Source organism: Antennarius striatus, chromosome 14 (genome assembly GCF_040054535.1).
Source record: "Antennarius striatus isolate MH-2024 chromosome 14, ASM4005453v1, whole genome shotgun sequence".
NCBI classification, from domain to species: domain Eukaryota; kingdom Metazoa; phylum Chordata; class Actinopteri; order Lophiiformes; family Antennariidae; genus Antennarius; species Antennarius striatus.
Window position 1 is genome coordinate 20415127 of NC_090789.1, and position 20442 is coordinate 20435568.

At 42.7% G+C, this 20442-nt stretch overlaps 1 protein-coding gene across 3 annotated transcripts in view; it reads left to right on the plus strand.

The window, feature by feature from the left end:
• Positions 1-971: 971 nt before the first annotated feature.
• phf14 (PHD finger protein 14) overlaps positions 972-20442 on the plus strand; it is a 72478-nt gene continuing 53007 nt past the window's right edge. For all 3 annotated transcript variants that reach the window (XM_068332950.1, XM_068332951.1, XM_068332952.1), the window contains exons 1-11: positions 972-1099; positions 3443-3556; positions 4436-5166; positions 7900-8032; positions 15116-15275; positions 16005-16116; positions 16797-16934; positions 17310-17456; positions 17634-17904; positions 18360-18466; positions 19751-19846. In XM_068332950.1, coding sequence (XP_068189051.1) covers position 1099; positions 3443-3556; positions 4436-5166; positions 7900-8032; positions 15116-15275; positions 16005-16116; positions 16797-16934; positions 17310-17456; positions 17634-17904; positions 18360-18466; positions 19751-19846 — 2010 coding nt within the window. In that variant the 5' untranslated portion in view covers positions 972-1098. The remainder of the gene's footprint in view (positions 1100-3442; positions 3557-4435; positions 5167-7899; positions 8033-15115; positions 15276-16004; positions 16117-16796; positions 16935-17309; positions 17457-17633; positions 17905-18359; positions 18467-19750; positions 19847-20442) is intronic.

Consider the following 20442-nt stretch of genomic DNA (forward strand, 5'->3'; position numbering starts at 1 on the left):
AAAAGAGTAATTACATACTTTATAAAGAGCTGCATTACACTGTATCACAAGCGAGCACGTCGTTGTGCAAAGTGTGAATGTTTTAATGTGAACAAAATGGTATTTCTGAAAGGTGAATATGTGTCATTTCTTCCAGAACAGGACCCTAAGCCAGGTCACAACCGGACCCCCGGCCAAAGCAGGACTCTCACATAGAACACTACACGTCTCATGGATAACAAGGATTTGGGGTCAAATCACTTCTATTAAAAGTACAATAATGAAAATTGCTGCTGTAATTTGATTCTTTTAATAAGCCATGTAGGTTACTGTCGCCAGAGGTTCTGAAGTGTGGGACAGGTGTGTGTCCACAGCGGTCCTCAGGACGCGTTTGTCCAGACACGTGACACGTCAGAGGGAACGTTGACTGTCTTTCACAAGAATGTAGCTTTGAACTCAGTCAGGGATCTGATAATAGTAATAATAGTAATAATAATAATAATAGTAATAATAATAGTAATAATAATAATAGTAATAATAATAGTAATAATAATAATAGTAATAATAATAATAATAATAATAATAATAATAATAATAGTAATAATAATAATAATAGTAATAATAGTAATAATAATAATAATAACAATAATAATAATAATAGTAATAATAATAATAATAGTAATAATAATAGTAATAATAATAATAATAATAATAACAATAATAATAATAATAGTAATAGTAATAATAATAATAGTAATAATAATAATAGTAATAATAATAATAATAATAATAGTCATAATAATAATAATAATAATAATAAACCTTTATTGTCCCACAGTGGGGATATTTGTGACCCAGTGTTACGGATGTAATTCATGAAAACGTGTATGTTTTTGACCGTATTGTCGCGCTACCTGGTGACGTAGACACGGACCGCATTCCTTTCATTTATCCCGCGTTGAACCGGAAATGAGTTTCTCTGAACGTGAGCGCGCGGTCTTCAAGTTGAACGTGTCTCCATGGCAACCCCATCCACTACGTCACCGCCGCGGCTCATTGTCACAGGCCATGCTGCTAACCGGAGAGCTGCGTCCGTCCGTGTAGTCAGCACAACTTCAGAGTGAGTGTTTGTGTTCATCACGGAACTCTGACCGACGTCCTCTGCTAACGGGTGTAAAGGAACCGAAGCTGAACCTCATGCTTCTAGCCGGGGCTGGCAAACAGGCTAGGCTAGGCTAGGCTAGCTGTCCTGTTCGGACAAACACTGATGCTAGTGATGCTAACGCGGGTTGGCTTCACGTCGGTCATTTGCTTTTGTTAGAATTAATATTTCACACTTTATGGAAGTTTTTATTCTTTGTTATCGGTGGGATTCTAGTTGAAACATAATCATATTACCGGCGTAACGCGACATGGATGGCTGCTGCTAATGCTAACTACTATTAGCTGTTTTAGCTTCCCCACGGCGGGTGGGGGTCTGGGGTCGGGCTGCTGCGGTGATGAAGGGGGGGTACCAGAGCTCCATAACCTCCAGAGGCTCTGTCCGGGGGGATAATGAGCCAAACGAGCCGAAGCTAACGGTTCTGTCCGTTCACAGCGGGGTCTTCGTGTGCTAACAGTTAGCTAACAGCTAGCTGTTAGCATGTAGCCTCCAGGTGAGGACGGCTCCAGGCTTTGATTGAATATTTGGATGAACCCCAATAAACGTGTTTTTTCGACGTGTTTTAATGGTTGTTAATTAAAATTGAAGATTAATATATTTAATAGTTAAAGTCGTGAAGGTCTTCATTAGAAGCAGACAGCTGAACTGACCTCGGATCAGAAAGGACTGAAGCAGAGGCTTCAGACGTGCACACCATTTGTGACAAACTCAAGGCCCGGGGGCCAAATGTGGCCCGCCACATCACTTTATGTGGCCCGCCAGGGCATAAAAGTGTCTAAAAGTAAATAGGTCATAAGTGTGCTTTGACCAAAATCACAATGCGGTAATTCAGCCCATTTTAACTTTGACAAAAACATTTTGAACAAAGTTAAGGTCCTAACTTGTGTTTGATGTTATTTTTACGTTGAAGCGGTGTTGTAATGTCAGTGTTCGTCCGTCCGTTAGCCCACCAAATATCTTCACAACCGTTAGATAGAAAGATGAAACAAAAAGCACATTACTTCAATGATCAAGATAGACTTAACTTGTAATGGAGTGAGCTGAGGTCTACCTGTATGTTTAAAGTCTTGTCCGTTACAACCAGGGGATACAGTCTTTGTTTATTCTAGAGAGAGATGGTGGTAAAATAATAACACATAAAATAAAAATGGAGAGAGTTTTAAGGTTTTAAGGCTTCGATATTTGTCATTGTTTTCTGTGATGTGATCAGTATCTCCTTCCATTGATGCAGTGAGGAGGGGGGATTAGATCTGTTGTATTTTCAAAATTGCGATTCCAAAGGAATGATCGTGTTTTGATTTTAATTAATACGCTCAGAAAATAGCGAGCGTATAGCCTAGCGAAAATAGCCTATTTTTCCGTAAAAATAAGAACGCCACCGAGGCTACACAGTCTAAAAACCTTGTAGCCAATCTGGAATTTACTTCGCCTATGGAGAAGTGGGGAATGGCTAGCGCAAGCCCCGATTAGTGAATATATTGGTAGAAGGATGCTGAGTTCTGAACTGCCAGGCAGGAGGCCTAGAGGAAGACCAAAGAGGAGGTTTATGGATGTAGTGAAAGAGGACATGAAGGGAGTTGGTGTGAGAGAAGAGGATGAGAAGACAGGGTTAGATGGAGGACACTGATTGGCTGTGGAGACCCCTGAAGGGAAAAGCCCAGAGGAGGAGAAGATGAAGGTCTTGTTGAGGTTTGGATGCATAGTTGATGGCAGCTTGGTGGCAGCAAAACAGTCACTAGTTTTAATGTTTTTGTAACATCTGCAAACATATTGTGATATTTAATTTGGCAGTTTATTTCAGATTATATCCTTAATTTATATGCAAGGCGAGTTTAGTGATTCTCAGTGTCCGGATTGGGGTGACGTGCTTCAGACTGGTGGCTCTGGTCTGCAGACTGGTGCCACAGAGGTGAAGGTGTTCGGTATGTCTGTTGTCAGAAGTCTGTTCAGGTTCTGTGTCCACTCTGCATTCTACAGGGAAAGATCTCAATATTAACATCAGTGCCAGTGAAATGCATTTGGGAACAAATAAGTTTATAATAAACAAAAACATTTTTTCCCATGTTTCTCTGGGTTTTCATGCCCAACCCACTTCATAATGGGTTTCTTCAGTTCAGTTCAGTTAGTTCTGTACTGTCCAAATCAGTAAAGTTACTGTTCTTCACTCGATGGGACACCTGTGTTCCTGGACACAAACGTCTACGTTACACATCCTTACATCTTGTGCTCCTAAATCCTGACATCCCAGGTGACTCAGACTGTGTTTGCTGTCTTTTGTTCTGGCCCACGTTGATGTTTCAGTGGATCGCAGTCTGAAGCGCCGGCAGGTGAAGCCTCTCGCTGCCTCTCTGTTGGACGCCTTGGATTACGACAGCTCAGACGACAGTGACTTCAAAGTGGGGGATGATGCTTCAGGTAAGACCAGCTTTTATTGAAAATTCTTCAAGCTATATAGACAATTACAAAAAATGTCTGTATCAATAAGGGTTGAATTCACGACAGGGGGTTCATGAATACATGTTAAAATGAGACCAGTCTCAGAGAAAGGGAGAGGACGTCAGGAGAGCTGCCTTTATTTTGGTGTCAAAGGGAGTGAGTTGGCCTGTCGGGCCTTCTGGGGAGGAGAACTCCTTGTGAGCCCCCCCTTGGAGGATTTCCTGGCATTTTAAAATTAGAGGAGAACCAGGATTCTTCCCTGTGAAGAGGACACTAATTTAGTATCGTATATTATCTTAAACATATACAGTAATCCCTCGTGACTCGCGGTTAATGCATTCCAGGGACCACCCGCAAAAACAAAATACTGCAATATAGCGACAAACTGTTTTATTATTTACTGTAATTTAAACGTTTCTGAACCCCCCCATCCTGATATTAAACTGCCTTCTATCTGTATTACCTTTAAAACACTCTGATAGACTGTTTAAAACACTTTAGTGTCTCATGGAAGTCAGAGACTCACAGAACATAGCGCACTTCAGGATGCTGTCAGCCAATAGAATGCGGGTACAGCATCACATGACTACCTACTAAAAATCCACGATGTCACGAGAGATTACTGTGTTTGATTGGAGCCCTGACTTGACGAGATTCATGATTGTGACCTTTTGTAGAAATAGACGTAAGGCTTGTGTGACAGCATAATTTAATTTACATGGAATTCCATAGTGTGTTACCATAGTGACATAACTATAATTGTCTTACACCAGTGCTGCAAACTAACCAATGACATTTAAAGTTCAGAGCCGTATCGACATCCTCATTGTTTGCTCTGCGCCCCTCCTGTCCAACCAGGCTCTGAAGGGACGGGCAACGGCAGCGATGAAGAAGGCTCCAAAGCCAGCGCCGCGTGCTCGGAAAGCGAGTCCAACAATGCAGAATCGGTTGAGGATGGCGTAGACGAGGAGGAGGCCAAAGAGATGACTGTGGAAGACAACCTAACAGAGGATGAAGAGAAGACCAAACCCCCGTCCTCAGACAGCTCCACCAAAGACAGTCCCGCTGTCGTCCCGCTCAAAAGCCGTCGCAAGAGCAAGAAGACGTCCGACCCTGACCCTCACGCGTCAGCCGGCGCTGAGTCCACCTCCACGTCGGCCTCCGGCAGCTTGACTACGGACGATTCTCAAGCTGAACCCAAGAAATGGAATTTCCGCAGGAACCGTCCACTGCTGGACTTCACCACCATGGAGGAGCTGAACGAGATGGACGACTACGACAGCGAGGACGACAACGACTGGAGACCCACGGCGGAGAAGAAGAAAGGCAAGTCAGCCGCTCAGAAGGGAGCGGCTGACGAAGAGGAAGAGGAAGAAGAAGGAGGCAGCGCCAGCGACGATGATGACGATAACGATGACGACGATGAGGACGACGACGACGACGACGACGACAAGGACGATAACGACGACAACGACAGTAGTAGTGATAGTGAGAAAGAAGTGAAAAAACCCAAGAAGAAACCTAAGAGCACCAGTGCTTTTGATGAGGAGCTGACTAATGACAGCATGTCCCAGGGAAAGGGCAACGAGGTGAGAACAGCCCCCCGTCTGTGTTCCTCTGGTATTTAACGGGTACATCAGGAGGTATTTAACGAGTACCTCAGGAGGTATTCAACGGGTACTTCAGGAGGTATTTAACGGATACTTCAGGAGGTATTTAACGGGTACATCAGGAGGTATTTAATGGGTACATCAGGAGGTATTTAACGGGTACATCAGGAGGTATTTAACGGGTACCTCAGGAGGTATTTAACGGGTACATCAGGAGGTATTTAACGGGTACCTCGGGAGGTATTTAACGGGTACCTCAGGAGGTATTTAATGGGTACTTCAGGAGGTATTTAATCGTTTTCAACACGAGTTCAAACCATTACAATAAGTTCAAACAGTTTCCTTCATCAGAAGTGATGAAGCCGGTGGACTCTAGTTTATTCTCTAACAGAGAAGACTCAGTAATCTAAGGACTAACTGAGAGGTAAACTGTTACTACAAGTCCACCAAAACCACTTAGAGTCACTGAGCAAAGCATACAGGAAGAGATTCAGCCAGTGCACCAGAGCTTTAGGGCCCGCTGATGATTTTTTTTTGTTTTCTGGTTGTAGTGCTGCTTCATTTGTAGTTTCTGCTTCCTTCAGCTGGTGTGTTTAGTTTGACATCAGACTATAAGGAGTATTTCTGGACCAAGCATTAAAATACAGTGTTTGACCCACATGAGTCTCTGACTCACCATCAGTCCAGTAGTGCAACAGCTTTGTGACTGTTTTATACCACTCTACAGTTACAGTAAACGTGCTCATGTGAATGAATGAACGATGAAGGTTTATCTATAATGTTGGTTTAGTAACTTCCCGTCCTCGTCTACCTCAGCATTACTTTGCTATCTTTCTGTGACCTTCACTTTTTTTAAATGCTATGGAGGTACTTGACAGTAGATTAACTTGTGATACAGATATGATACCACAAAGGAACATAAATACAGTATTTTCCGCACCATGAGCTGCTCTGAAAAGCCTTTCATTTTCTCAAAAACAGACAGTGCGCCTTATAATCCAGTGGGCCTTATATATGAAAAAGTTTTAAAATAGGCCATTCATTAAAGATGCGTCTTATAATCCAGTGCACCTTATAGTGCGGAAAATACTGTAATTGTTCAGTGTAATGTCATAAATCACATGTGAGTTTACGTACAGGCACGACCCCAGTCATCACTGCTGATGAAGCAGTAAAGCACATGGTGACTGACGCCAACATGATTGTTTTGTGTCATGATGCTCTTCCTGCTTCTGGGGTCAGTAACTCAGAGCTCTGTGATGAGTAGAATAAAGTCTTTACATTGTTATGTAAGATACTTAAGATTTAGCTGGGCTTGCGCTAGCCATTTGCCACTTCGCCATAGGTGAAGTAAATTCCAGATTGGCTACAATGTTTTTAGACTGTGTAGCCACATTGGAGTTCTTATTTTTAGGAGAAAAGGCTAAAACTTAATACGAACGCTCATTAAATATGCACTCGGGTCATGACCTCCTCTCGTCCAATGAAAAACAAAAAGATTCTTTTTTTACAAGCTGAACCTGCAAATTGGTGACGACAAGGCGAGGACGATCGACTGAAAAAAAATAAGAATAGAGTGTTTTGGTGAATGCTGAGAGGGGGGAGGAGTGGTGACAGACCGATCAGAAGGTCAATGAAAGATATTATCAATACTTGTTTGTAGTCTTCGACTTTTGTTCCCTCTGACCAGCAGGAATAACCAGCGATGATGTAAATGTGTTTTCACCTCACTTGATATATTTCATGCCTTTTTAAATTGAAATGAAAAATCATATCAAATAAAAAAAACAAAACTATGGCATACCAATGGTGTTGTCTAAGTCATACAAAATATTACTCAATGTTTACTTGTTAGTTTTACTTGGACTATAAGACATTTTAACTTTGACTTGGACAACACCATTGGTATACCATAGTTTATTTGTTTTTTTTTATTCGATAATATGATTTAAGTTGAAATGTCTTCTAGTCTCAGTAAACTACCAGTAAACACTGAGTAATATTTTGTATGACTGTATCTTCACAGAGTGAATGAAGTTTTCAATGGTTGAATCTCACATTCATTCCTGCATAAAGTAGGACAGAAATAAAGAGAGTTCAGCTTCAGCTGTTGGCTTTAGTGGGTTTTTGTAGGTAAACTGAACACAAGATTTTGCCCTCAGAATGCAGGAAAACAACCCCATTTTCTAAAAAATTTCCCGGGGGGCCCCCCACACCCCCCTGTGGGGGGTTCCCCCCCCCCAACCCTTATGACAAGTGTGGTTTTATACCCCCCAACAATTGAAAAGTTGCACTCACTATGTGAAGATACAGACATACAAAATATTACTCAATGTTTACTTGTTAGTTTTACTTTCTATTATAACAAGCCGCTGTCTTGGACACAGAACGTGGGTTTTTGTGGCTTACTCAATTCTTTTAGACTGAGCCATAGTGGCTTAGTCATACTAGCTCCTACTGCAAGCCCATATTTAGGTATCCTTTGTCTTTGTGTGACATTATACCAAAAACAATAGGAATCACAAAGTCACCATTTAATCCAACGAGAGCTTTGGATGTTCCAGTAACGCCAGCAGAATTTGTGCCTTTGTAATCAGTGTCCATGAGCATTGTGGGTTGGATGTAGTGCCAGTTAATGGATCTGTGGTTCGATCAGTGGGGGGGGGGGGTGGATAAGTAGCTTTATGGTGGCTCTTTCTCCTGATTCCCTAGGATGCTTTGCTGGACCGGGCTCAGACCTGGAGCACTCAGCACATCCTCATCTGCTGTGTCTGTCTGGGCGACAACAGCGAGGATGCAGATGAGATAATCCAATGTGACAACTGTGGTGTGACCGTTCACGAAGGTAAGCTGCAAAGTTATTTCAGTAAGTGTGAGGAAAATGTGGAGCCACAGAAGATGCACACCTCCGATAGACCCACAACCGTTCGGTTGATTAGAAACTACCTGTGGCACAGATGTCACTGCACACAACTGATTTTTAGAGCAAATATTAACTAGTGCTACAGATACAGGCTGCTGCTGCCTTCTGCTGGCTTCACCAATAACTCTTGATGTAAATGATGTTTTTACTGGTACATGGTTCACATGGCACAGTAACATGACATTCAGTCATCATATTGACCTGTCTTGCTAGTCTTTTTTTATTGTATCTCAGTAGTCTCCTGTTTGATTGATTAGCCTTTTTGTAGATGATATTCATTTAAGTTCAAACTATGAATCTGTATCTATACTATGTTGTGTGCCACTATTTGTTTTATTTTTTTAAAAATTGGGAAAAAAAACTGGACCCAACCTCATCTTTGGCAGCACCCCCACCTGCCTGATAATTCTAAAGCTGTTATTTTGGGGAGATCACATATCAGACAAACAAATCGGTCAAATATTATTCCATCTCCCTTCAAAGCAGTGATGTGTTGTAATGTCAGTGTTGGTGTGTTCGTCCATCTGTCCACCAAATATCTTCGCAACCGTTTCAGATAGAAAGATGAAACAAAAAGCACATGACTCAGGCAGCAAAGGGGAAGAAAACGAGGTGATGACCTTGACCTTGAGAAAACTAGGTCAAGGTCAGATTTCAACTTTTGTACACTCAGGAACCAGATAAGATAAAAAGACAAGGGAGAAGGCCAGTGTGAGTAAGACCATAGATCAAAGCTAGTGCATGGCTTTAACTTATCCTGAAAGGTCAAAGCTTTGCACTTGTCAAGTACTACTTTCAGGGTACCCCGACCTACCCTGAAAGTAGGTCAGGGTAAGTCGCGGGATGTTACAGTCCCTGACTGTCTTGGTTTTAGTTGTAAAATGCCTTTATCAGAGTTTAGCTTCAAAGCTAAAGCTAAAAGCAACACTTATCTCACAGACCCAAACATCTCATCGACCTGTTCTCCATGAATATTAGGAGGACATCTTATTTTGGTCTTGGTCTTTGGCCAGTTGATATTTAGTCATTGAAGACATACTATCTTGATCTGCAGACATGGAAAGTGAAATATTGACATCAGCTCTGATGCCGTGATTTGATTTACTTTGGAACTTTGTTCAGAAATGTTTCATTTTTCTACTATAGAACATTTATCATGATATTCACCGCTAAAGCATCATTTTAGTTTAATTGATCAATTGTATTGTTGTAACTGTCCCAGCTGTGAGGTCTGGACGCCTGGGCCAGAACATCTCCAGAACTACAGGTCTTCTTAGTTGTTCCTGGTCCCCCCAAAAGTGGTCCGTGGAAGGACTGTCAGTGAGCTGGTGGTGGGTGTGAGGAGCTAAAGGCTCAGTGATGTGTGTGGAGGAAGGCTAGTCCATTGTTCAGAGACTGGTCAGAGGGCTCATGTTGGCCCCTGAGTACTTGGACTCTTGAGCATCAGAAGTGGACCACAGCACCAGAGAGGAAAGTGGTCTACCATTTAGAAACCATTTAGCAGTACATGTTAATATAATGAAGCGTACCCTTGTTTGTAAGGCCAGTGGATGAACATTCAGTCCTCTGAACTGAGATATATTGAAATAACAAAATTAACTGTTAAGCAAAAAATTATACATTTATCTTATCAATGATGGAATATTGTATTTAAAAGGAAATCAGTGGTTGTTGATATAAAAAATATTCTTTATCAACACTTTTCAACTTTTTGGGGCATTTTGAAAATTGACAAAATGACACCAAACCTCAGATGCTTTTTTTTTTTACTTTCATTTTTGTTTAAGGATAATCTCCTCCCAATACCATGGGATGACTTGTTAGCTTAATATTAGCATTTGGCAGAAAGTATTGCTCAAAAAGGTTTTTTTGGTCTAAGTGCAATCCCGAAGAAAGTAACCAATGACATGAGCTGACCGTAACACAGTGATATGATGTTTTTACTGCAGCCGTCAGTAAGCTAGAGGCAATGTGACACTCCATTGTGTCTCCTCTGTCGGTACTCACTTGAATAATGAAGTGGAAAGTACAATATATTCTGCACTATAAGGCGCACTTAAAAGCCTTTCTTCTCCTTCTCCTCCTTTGGGCTTTCCTCTTCAGGGCTCGCCACAGCCAATCAGTGTCCTCCATCTAACCCTGTCTTCTCATCCTCTTCTCTCACACCAACTACCTTCATGTCCTCTTTCACTACATCCATAAACCTCCTCTTTGGTCTTCCTCTAGGCCTCCTGCCTGGCAGTTCAAAACTCAGCATCCTTCTACCAATATACTACCCCGAGCAAAAAGTATGGAATCACCAGTCTTTGACGAGCACTCACTCAGACATTTTATTATGTAGAACAAACTCCGATAAAAAGAGTGAAAAAATAATGAAGTTTTACAAAAGTGCAACTCCTTGGCATTCAGAAACACTAAAAGAAATGAAAAAAAAAACTTTGTGGTGGTCAATAAATGTTACTTTTATAGAGTAAGCACAGGGAAATAAATATGGACTCACTCAATTCTGAGGAAAAAAATATGGAATCATGAAAAACAGACAAAGAAATGACAATCAAAACACATCAGTAGTATTTAGTTGCTCCACATCTGGCTTTTATGACAGCTTACAGTCTCTGAGGCATGGACTTGGTGAGTGACAAACAGTATTCTTCATCCATCTGGTGCCAACTCTCGTTGATTTCAGTTGCCAGATCATCCTTGTAGGTCGGAGCCTTGCTGTGGACCATTTTTTAAATTTCCACCACAGGTTTTCAACTGGGTTGAGATCTGGGCTATTTGCAGGCCACAACATTGACTGGATGCGTCTTTCTCCAAAGAATGATTTCAGTTTTTGCTCTGTGGCATGATGCATTGTCATCTTGGAAAATGATTTCATCATCCTCAAACACCTTTTAAATTAAAGCGATAAGAAAGCTGTCCAAAGTGTCAATGGAAACTCTTGCATTTATTGAAGGTTTAACCACAGCCATCTCCCCAGTGCCTCTGCCTGACATGCAGCCCCATATTATCAAGGACTGTGGGAATTTTGATGTTTTCTTCAGACAGTCCTCTTTGTAAATATCACTGGAACGGCACCAAACAAAAGTTCTGGCGTCATCACCTTGTCCAATGCAGATTGGTGACTCATCACTGAAGATAATCTTCATCCAGTCATCCACAGTCCATGATTGTCTCTCCTTAGCCCATTGCAGTCTTGTTCTTTTCTGTTTAAGCGTCAGTGATGGTTTCCTCTTAGCTTTCTTCGATGAAAATCCCATTTCCTTTAGGCGACATTGAACAGTTCTGTCACACACATTGACTCCAGCTTCCTCCCATTTCTTCTTCATTTGTCTTGTTGTGCATTTTCTGCTTTCAAGACATAAGGCCTTTAGTTGTTTGTCTTGACTTGTAGATGTCTTCCTTGGTCTACCAGTACGCTTGACTTTAACAACCTTCCCATGCTGTTTGTACTTGGTCCAGATCTTCGTTACAGCTGACTTTGAACAGCCCACATCTTTGGCGACCATACATGTAGAGTTACCTTCTTCAAGAAGTTTGATAGTCCTGTCTTTGGTCTCAAGAGACATCTCTCTTGTTGGAGCCATGATTCTTGCCAATCCACTTGGTCCAGCAGCCCTCCAAGGTGTGATAAATGCACTGTTTTTATCTGCTGACTAACAAGCAGATCTAATCTGAGGCAGGTGTCCAAGTAAGGAAAGGAAATTGACTGGGTGTTCTTTATTTTCTACTCAAAATGATTCCAAATGTTTTTCCTCAGAAGTGAGTGATTCCATATTTATTTCCCTGTGCTTACTCTATAAAAGTAACATTCATTGACCACCACAATGTTTTTTCTTCATTTCTTTTAGTGTTTCTGAATGCCAAGGAGTTGCACTTTTGAAATACTATTTTTAATACTTTTTATATGACTTTGTTCTACGTAATAAAATGTCTGAGTGAGTGCTCGTCCAAGACTGGTGATTCCATACTTTTTGCTAGGGGTAGTATTCACTATCTCTCCTCTGGACATGTCCAAACCATCTCAGTCTGGCCTCTCTGACTTTATCTCCAGAACCTCTAACATGTGCTGTCCCTCTGATGTACTCATTCCTGATCCTATCCATCCTGGTCACTCCCAGAGAGAACCTCAGCATCTTCATCTCTGCTACCTCCAGCTCTGTCTCCTGTCTTTTCCTCAGTGACACTGTCTCTAGACCAAACAACATCGCTGGTCTCACCACAGTTTTGTACACCTTTCCTTTCATTTTAGCTGAAACTCTACTATCACACATCACACCTGACACTTTCCTCCACCCGTTCCATCCTGCCTGGACACGCCTCTTCACCTCTTTTCCACACTCTCCATTGCTCTGGACTGTTGACCCTAAGTACTTCAAATCCTCCACCTTCTTGATCTCTTCTCCCTGTAATCTCACTCTTCCACTTGGGTCCCTCTCATTCACACACATGTACTCTGTCTTACTGCGGCTAACCTTCATTCCTCTCCTTTCCAGGACAAACCTCCACCTCTCTAGCTTCTCCTCCACCAGCACCTGAAAGCCTTTAATTTTATCAAAAAACAAAGGTGCGCCTTTTAGTGTAGAAAATACTGTAGTTGCCCCACACATTTACGTCTGTCTGCAATGAAAATCAATCAGATCTGGGTTCAAGTGCATTTATTGATGCTTACATAGGTTTGCCAAGAGTTTACCAACTATAAGGACTTCACTGGAGTTGATCACAGGTGTAAAGTTGATGGAACTGAAAGGATCTCACCAACATATTTCACCCAAAAGCACTTTAGTTCACTGTGTTGTAGATTTAATGTATGATGAACTGTGCAGCAACGGATATAAAGATGACACAATCCCTCATTGTGTTTCAATGTTGGGGGTGGAGAGTGCTTATGACCCAAAATTCTCCCAGTGTTCATTAGGTTGTTAGCTGGTAATAAAGAGCAGATTATCCTCATCGTTCTGATTCCCATCAAACCTGAAGGGAAGCCTCTGCTTTTGTTTCTTCACTGTATTTTTATTTGTATTTATGCCCGTCGTGTTTTCTTTGGTGTGTAGATGGCTGGAGGTAGATGATGATGCTGCCAAGTTGAAGTTGTGAGTCATCAATGTTGTGTCAGATAAGCAGATGGCTGGTTCATTAATGTCAGTTGCTCACGTTTCTTTCCCTCCCATGGAAACATATCCTATAGAGACTGTCCTGCATTACCTGTGTGCACCAGTGATTTTATAATCATGTTGATCGATACATCCACACCAGACTGATCAGACTTTAGTGAAAGGAAGCAAACTTTTTTAGAAAACATAAAATTTGAAAATGGTTAACAGTAGTTCTTTTAGTTCAGTCAACTCTACCTCACCCCATCTCTTTTTTACCTGCCAAGCTCGTCATTTCCAACAAGGATAATCTTTCCTTCAGGGATCCTGTAGCTATCCTGTAGTCATCACTTTTTGTCAGCTTAGCTCATATTAGCCAGCAACCCGTGGCTTAACGCTCTGAGCTTTGTATCTCGGTTCAAAAGGAACACCGCAGATTTTTGCCACGGTTCAGCCATAAGTCGCTTAGAGCGGCGTGGTGGTCGTTCACGACCCGCAAAGCCCAATCAATGAAGATGACGCCCCCCGCCGCTACCAGAGGTTTGTCTCTGACATCTTTCTGTTGGGAAATAAACACCGAGTGCAGCTTTACTGGATTCAGTCGGACTTGGCCTTCTGTCCTTGGCACAAACTTTGGAGGAAAAGGAAGCAGAAATGGGCAGCAGCTATTTTGATCCAAATAGGGCGATTGGTTTTAAAGGTCATGGAGTCTAGCAGTGACTTAATAACTCAAGGGCAATAATCAACAGCTTTATTTGTCTGACCTGGGCTCAATAAAAAACTCTGGCACCACGGTGAAGTCTGTGGAGTCCAGTGTTAGGTCTTCATTTTGACACCAGATTGTCTCTCAATCAGAAAGGGACTGGGATGTAGAGCTGAATAAACGCCTCCGTTTGCCCTGGCGTTTGCTTTTATGGGCTGCCCAACTTCCCTGGCGCGGCACACGGTGACGGGCGTGCAGAACGTGGAGCGTTTGATTTATGAGTCTTTCCTATTGCTCAAAAGGCCTGAAGGCTGGTTGACTGAATTAGGAGCTGGAGTGTTATCTCCCCAACAGAGGCGGAGTACTGATTGCCGTCCTCATTGGTAGCGAGGAGCACGTCTGCCTGGTGTAATAGCTGCCATAGAAACCACATCACCCAAGTAATTGTTTAGGCAACCTCAGAAAATGAAGAGGACAACTTTAAAATGTGCTCGCTCAATTCCTTCACGCTTCATTTTTATCGAATGTTCAGTTTACGGTCCTGCATTACCGCAGCAGATTGACGGCTTTGGATCAAAGCAGATCCGCTCTTCACTTCTTTACTCAGTTCCCAACTCAATATCTGACTTTTTTAATTAATGAGTCACAGCTACTGTAGGTCTACAGTTGTGATTTTAAAGGCAACAAGCACAACAAGAAGGATGTTGTTTTGAGACGCAGATATGTGTTTGCGATGAAGGTCACTGTATTTATCCCCAGTTGGTGACACACACACACACACACACACACACACACACACACACACACACTAGAAAACTCCCCATTTGAATTGAAGGATGATATTTGATCCAATCAAACTGAATTGCTGAGATACTTTTCTAAAACAAATGGACTCATGAAAGTATTGAGTATTATGGGTATTTTTAGCACAACTGTTATCTGCAGCTGTAAAGAAACACTTGTCTCAAACAGAATAAATTGACATTAAATATAAAGATGCACAATTTTGAATTATTGATGTAGAGTGAGGCTTAAAATGTCACAAAAAAGCTTCAAATGAGGTACAGGTCCACTTTATTGAGCGCAGAGAAACACCATACTGCTCACACCGCTGCTTTTTACAGTCACATGGTCACTGATATAACTATTGTGTTTATTCAACGGCACCATTAAGGTTGTAATAACCTACATGCTTCTGGGTGTGTTCAGGGTGTTACGGCGTGGACGGCGAGAGCGACTCCATCATGAGCTCCGCCTCGGAGAACTCGACCGAGCCCTGGTTTTGTGACGCCTGTAAAAACGGAGTGACCCCCAGCTGCGAGCTGTGCCCCAACCAGGACGGTATCTTCAAAGAAACGGATGCTGGGAGGTGGGACGCTGCCGTCACACGTCGACCCGCGAGGCAGCTGCCGTTTGAGAGAACGTGGGAGTGGGAGCGAATGAAATGTGTTCAGAAACAAACAAGGCTGTAGTTAATGGCCTTGGCTGGTTCAAATGGTGCAGCCTGGACACGTATGAGCTGAATTGTTCATATATTCAGCAGGGAAAAGAGTGGTTTGGATGAAGGAAGGAGAGAAGCGGCAGTGGAGGGAAAGAGGGGGATGAGGAAGAGAGGAGATAGAGAAGAAAAGGAGTGAGAGAAGAGTGGGTTATGTGAAGCGTGGCGACTTGAGCCACGTTATCGCTGATAGTGCTCCTCAGCCAGGCTGCACCCGAATTTACTACTTCACTAGAGCATGAAAAACACAGCAAATTAAACTGTGAAGCTGTTGCTTGCTGGAGATGGATATCTTTATATTGGACTTTGGATTCTCTTCCCTAAAGTCCGCATTAGAAATTGTGTCACACCGAACTGTAGCTGCAGTCCGGGGCGACATGAATCTATGAATCCATTTATTTTTGAAGTGTGCAGCCAATTTCATGATGTTAAGTTTCTTGTCTGCAGTACTTCACTGCGCTAAATGCAAAAGTAACCACAGCCATAGACTTTAAACAGTTTGTATTCCTTGGAAACATTGACCCGAAATCAATACATTCCAAATGTCATCTGGAAACATTTTCCCATCATGCCCTGCATGCTGTTATCCTTTACTTTCAGATGGGTGCATGTGGTTTGTGCTCTCTATGTTCCTGGAGTCGCCTTTGGAGACATTGATAAGTTACGACCGGTGACGCTCACAGAGATGAATTATTCCAAGTACGGGGCCAAGGTAAGAGTTCCCTTACAGTCCTAACGCAGGATGGTCACCGTGATTAAAAACCAGACATGGTTCACATCCTGTCGCAGTGAAATACTGTCTCCTGTGTTCAGGTGTCGCTTTGTCTTCCGACCAGAGTTGTACGTCAAGCTACAGTGATCCCTCGTTACTCGTGATTAATGCGTTCCAGGATCCACCCGCAAATCATGAAATTCCGCGATACAGCGACAAACACTATTTAATTATTTACGGTAATTTAAACGTTTCTGAACCCCTCCAAACTGATATTAAACCACCTTCTCTCTGTATTACCTTTAAGACACTCTGATAGACTGTTGAAAGCGATTTTAAGTGTTTCTGCGTTCTGTGAGTCTTGGAATGTAGCGCACGTCGGATGCGGTCAGCCAATCGAATGCGTGTACGGTATCACGTGACTGCCTACTACAAATCAGCGATGAGGTGAAGCCGTGCATCTTGAAGCGTGAAAACACGAGGGATTACTGTATCAATTTAGTTGGATTGAAGATATTCCCTCCTGCTGACAATACTGGAAACACTCCAAAGACATGTCAACGTCCTCAGGAACACACCAGTAGTAATGCAGTAAAGGATCTGTGTGTGGGGGGGCTAACAGAGACCACTGCGTTTGATGACGGGGTCAGAGTTCACTCTGTTCTGCTCTTTTCCGTCAGGAGTGTAGTTTCTGTGAGGACACCCGCTTTGCCAGGACTGGTGTGTGTATCAGCTGCGATGCAGGAATGTGTCGCTCCTATTTTCACGTCACCTGTGCTCAGAGAGAGGGTCTTCTGTCTGAGGCGGCAGCAGAAGAGGTGAGGCTCGGAGACAGGAGCGTGCTCATAAAGAGGAAAGGAGAGGCAATGAGTGAGAAGAAATTGAGGGGGGGGTGAATTATGGTAAGAGAATGAAAGCATGAATAAAGAGAGCATCAAAGGAAGACAAAATAATAGCAAGAATTTGAATGTGTGTGAGAAAAACAGAAAAGAATGAGTAACAGGAAAAGAGAATGAAAGAGAGAGGGGTTAAATGAGATGAGAGGGAATGAATGAGAGAAAGAAAAGAGTAAATGAGAGAGAGAATGACTTAGAAAATGAAAGACAGAATGCAGGACAATGAATAAATTATTAAAGTTTAATACTGTAATAATGTTATGATTATTACAACAGTTCATGTTTGTGTTTCCTCAGGACATCGCCGACCCGTTTTTTGCGTACTGCAAGCAGCACGCCGACCGCTTCGACAGGAAGTGGAAGAGAAAGAATTATCTGGCGTTACAGTCGTACTGTAAGGTCTCTCTGCAGGAGAGAGAGAAGCAGCTGACACCTGAAGCTCAGGTAACTCCAATTATCTTCTCCTCTCTAGTTATCTTTTTATTCATAACTTGAAAATGTGGGAGTCTTGATCAAACTTTTTCAATCAGAAACATGATCTGTGTGTGTGTGTGTGTGTCTGTCTGTCTGTCTGTCTGTCTGTCTGTGTGTGTGTGTGTGTGTGTGTGTGTGTGTGTTCAGGCCCGGATCACTACCCGCCTGCAGCAGTACAGGGCTAAAGCAGAGCTGTCCAGGAACACCCGGCCCCAGGCGTGGGTACCCCGAGAGAAACTGCCACGCCCTCTGACCTCCAGTGCCTCAGCCATCAGGAAGCTGATGAGGAAGGCGGAGCTAATGGGCATCAGCACTGATATTTTTCCTGTCGACACGTCGGACGCCAATGCCAGCATGGACGGGCGCAGGAAACACAAGCAGCCCGCCCTCACAGCAGACTTTGTCAACTATTACCTGGGTGAGGAAACTGATGGATGGAGAACGTTAGAAGGATGTTCTTATTACAGAAATACTTTTTTTTTTTTAACCTATCCCTGTACAAAATGTAAAGTGTTTTTAAATACAGTAGTGATCACATATGAGACAAAACAGAATCAGATAATAATAATAAAAAACAGATAATAGAAGAAGGATTTCGGTGTATATAAACATCGTAAAGTAAGAACTTGCTGGTCTTTATTTCATTCCAATTCTATTTAAGTTTAAAGTGGACTGATTATGTAACTTACAGTGTAGCATGCGTGTAAGGACACATTCCCCAAATAAACGACGGCCAGATGTATGAGATGCCCTGCCGCTAACCTTGAGAGTGTACTCCATCAGCCTATCTGCTATCAGCACTCTCTCTCATGTGCCTTTCTCCTACACATAGATTGTGATCGTGCTATTGATTTTTGTCCAATTGATATTCAGAGAGGAACATGCGTATGATCCAGATCCAGGACAACATCTCTGAACAGAAGAGCCTAAAAGACAAACTGGAGAGCGAGCAGGAAAAACTGCATGTGGAGTACAACAAGGTGAGAAACAGTCTGAGCCTGTGGACAGATGGTGTGGACGCCCGCTGGCGTCGCTGTTTGTGTCAACATGACAAAGAAATGTAAATGAACAGCAGGAACCTCACTGGAAAGGTCTAGTTTCTCCCATAAGCAAGTTTAAAAATGTTGGTTCATTTGTAGTATTTTCTGTCTTTTTATTTTAAGGGGGTTCCATTTTGTATAAAATATTCAAAGTCAGACAAATCAGGTATGTGACAATGTGGAAATAGATTTATATCTCATGATAACAGCTGTATGTTTTGTTGTACTTGGGTTAAAAAGGCAATAGGTGGGGCACAGTGATAGGTGGGGTACAGGTTTATGGGGCACATTATGCACGTGTAGGACCAAATGTCAAACGGAATCTTAAAACAACTTTAAAACAAAGACCTGAACTGTACTCAAAGCTTCCAGAAATGTTTTTTAAAGATTCAAAGTCGAAGCTGAGATGTCCTCTGAGTCTAGACCAATGGGAGCACAGCTTAAGAGTCACAAATGATCTGCTGAGAACAGCTGCTCATATCTACTCATATATTAAATTACACAAACACTGGTAGCATCACCAGAGCACTGTAAGGTGAATGAGTGACATGATGCTATTCCTCATGTTATCAATAGAACTACAGTAGTTTGTTTTATGCTCCTTGTAATGTGGTGCGCCCTATTCTGGTGAAAACTGTTTTAAAATAGGCCATTCATTGAAGGTGCACCTTATAGTGTGGAAAAGACTGTTCTGTTTTGTTGTATCTTATGAGGAACCTGGTACCCAGCTGGGCGTGTTCCCTGTGGTGAAACAGGGCCAGTCTGCTTCCTAGTGTGTAGCTCGGTGTGTGAAGCCATCCCACCGTGTTGGACGTGTTGTCAGTCAGTGAAGGGCTGTTTATCTGTCACTCCATCTGTCAGCAGGAAGACGGGTTGAAGTGTCACCAGAGTTAATGTTCCGTCCCGTCCTCTGCTATGCATGTTGGCGTTATTAATGGGGGGCGTGTTGCTAATTGTTCTGTTTGAATGGCTCCCACCATGATGTTGCCTGGTAGAAATTGCCAGGGGAGACATTTCATTAGCAGTCAAGCTTTGGTGTGGAAGTAGGAGTAAAGTTCAGTTCAAGGTTTACTGGTGGCTCAACTCTCAGATAATACAGCATGACTTTGTTGAAGAACTACAAGATGAGTTTGTGAGGCTTCACAGGACCTTCTGCAGTGTGCACAGTGTGAGTCTGACGCTGTGCAGCCCTTGTCTCATGCTGTGTCCTCTACCCTCTTGCAGCTCTGTGAGTCTCTGGAGGAGCTGATGAATGTCAATGGAGAGCTGAGGAGTGAAGGCCAGACCATGTGGTCTCTACTGGGGGCCATCCTGGGCCAGGTACCACCTCATGCATCATGTTCTGCTTCTCTCATCCCCACTAACAGCCCTGCACTGCTACGGATTAGTGGCTGGGGTCTCGTAGTTTGTTTCTCTACAGCTCGCTTTTGTCACTGCAGTATTCTAAGAATTAGTAGAGCAAGTTTCATTATATCTAATCAATCAATCAGCATTTGTAGCCTTTTTATTCCTCATCGTACAATGGCTGAATAAAGAACAGCCTTTACAAACACATACAGTAGAACCTCGAGATACGAGCTGCTCGACATGTGGGCTATTTGAGATACCATTCACCGCTCTGTCCTTGTTTTGTTTTATGGGCGAGCAAAATCTGAGATACGAGCCGCGTTTCAGGAACCCACCACGTGTCGGCGGATGGATACGACATCAGTGAGACCGGATCTCGTTCTTTACCACGTGTTGGCGGATGGATACGACATCAGTGAGACCGGATCTCGTTCTTTACCACGTGTTGGTGGATGGATACGACATCAGTGAGACCGGATCTCGTTCTTTACCACGTGTTGGCGGATGGATACGACATCAGTGAGACCGGATCTCGTTCTTTACCGCGTGTCGGCGGATGGATACGACAT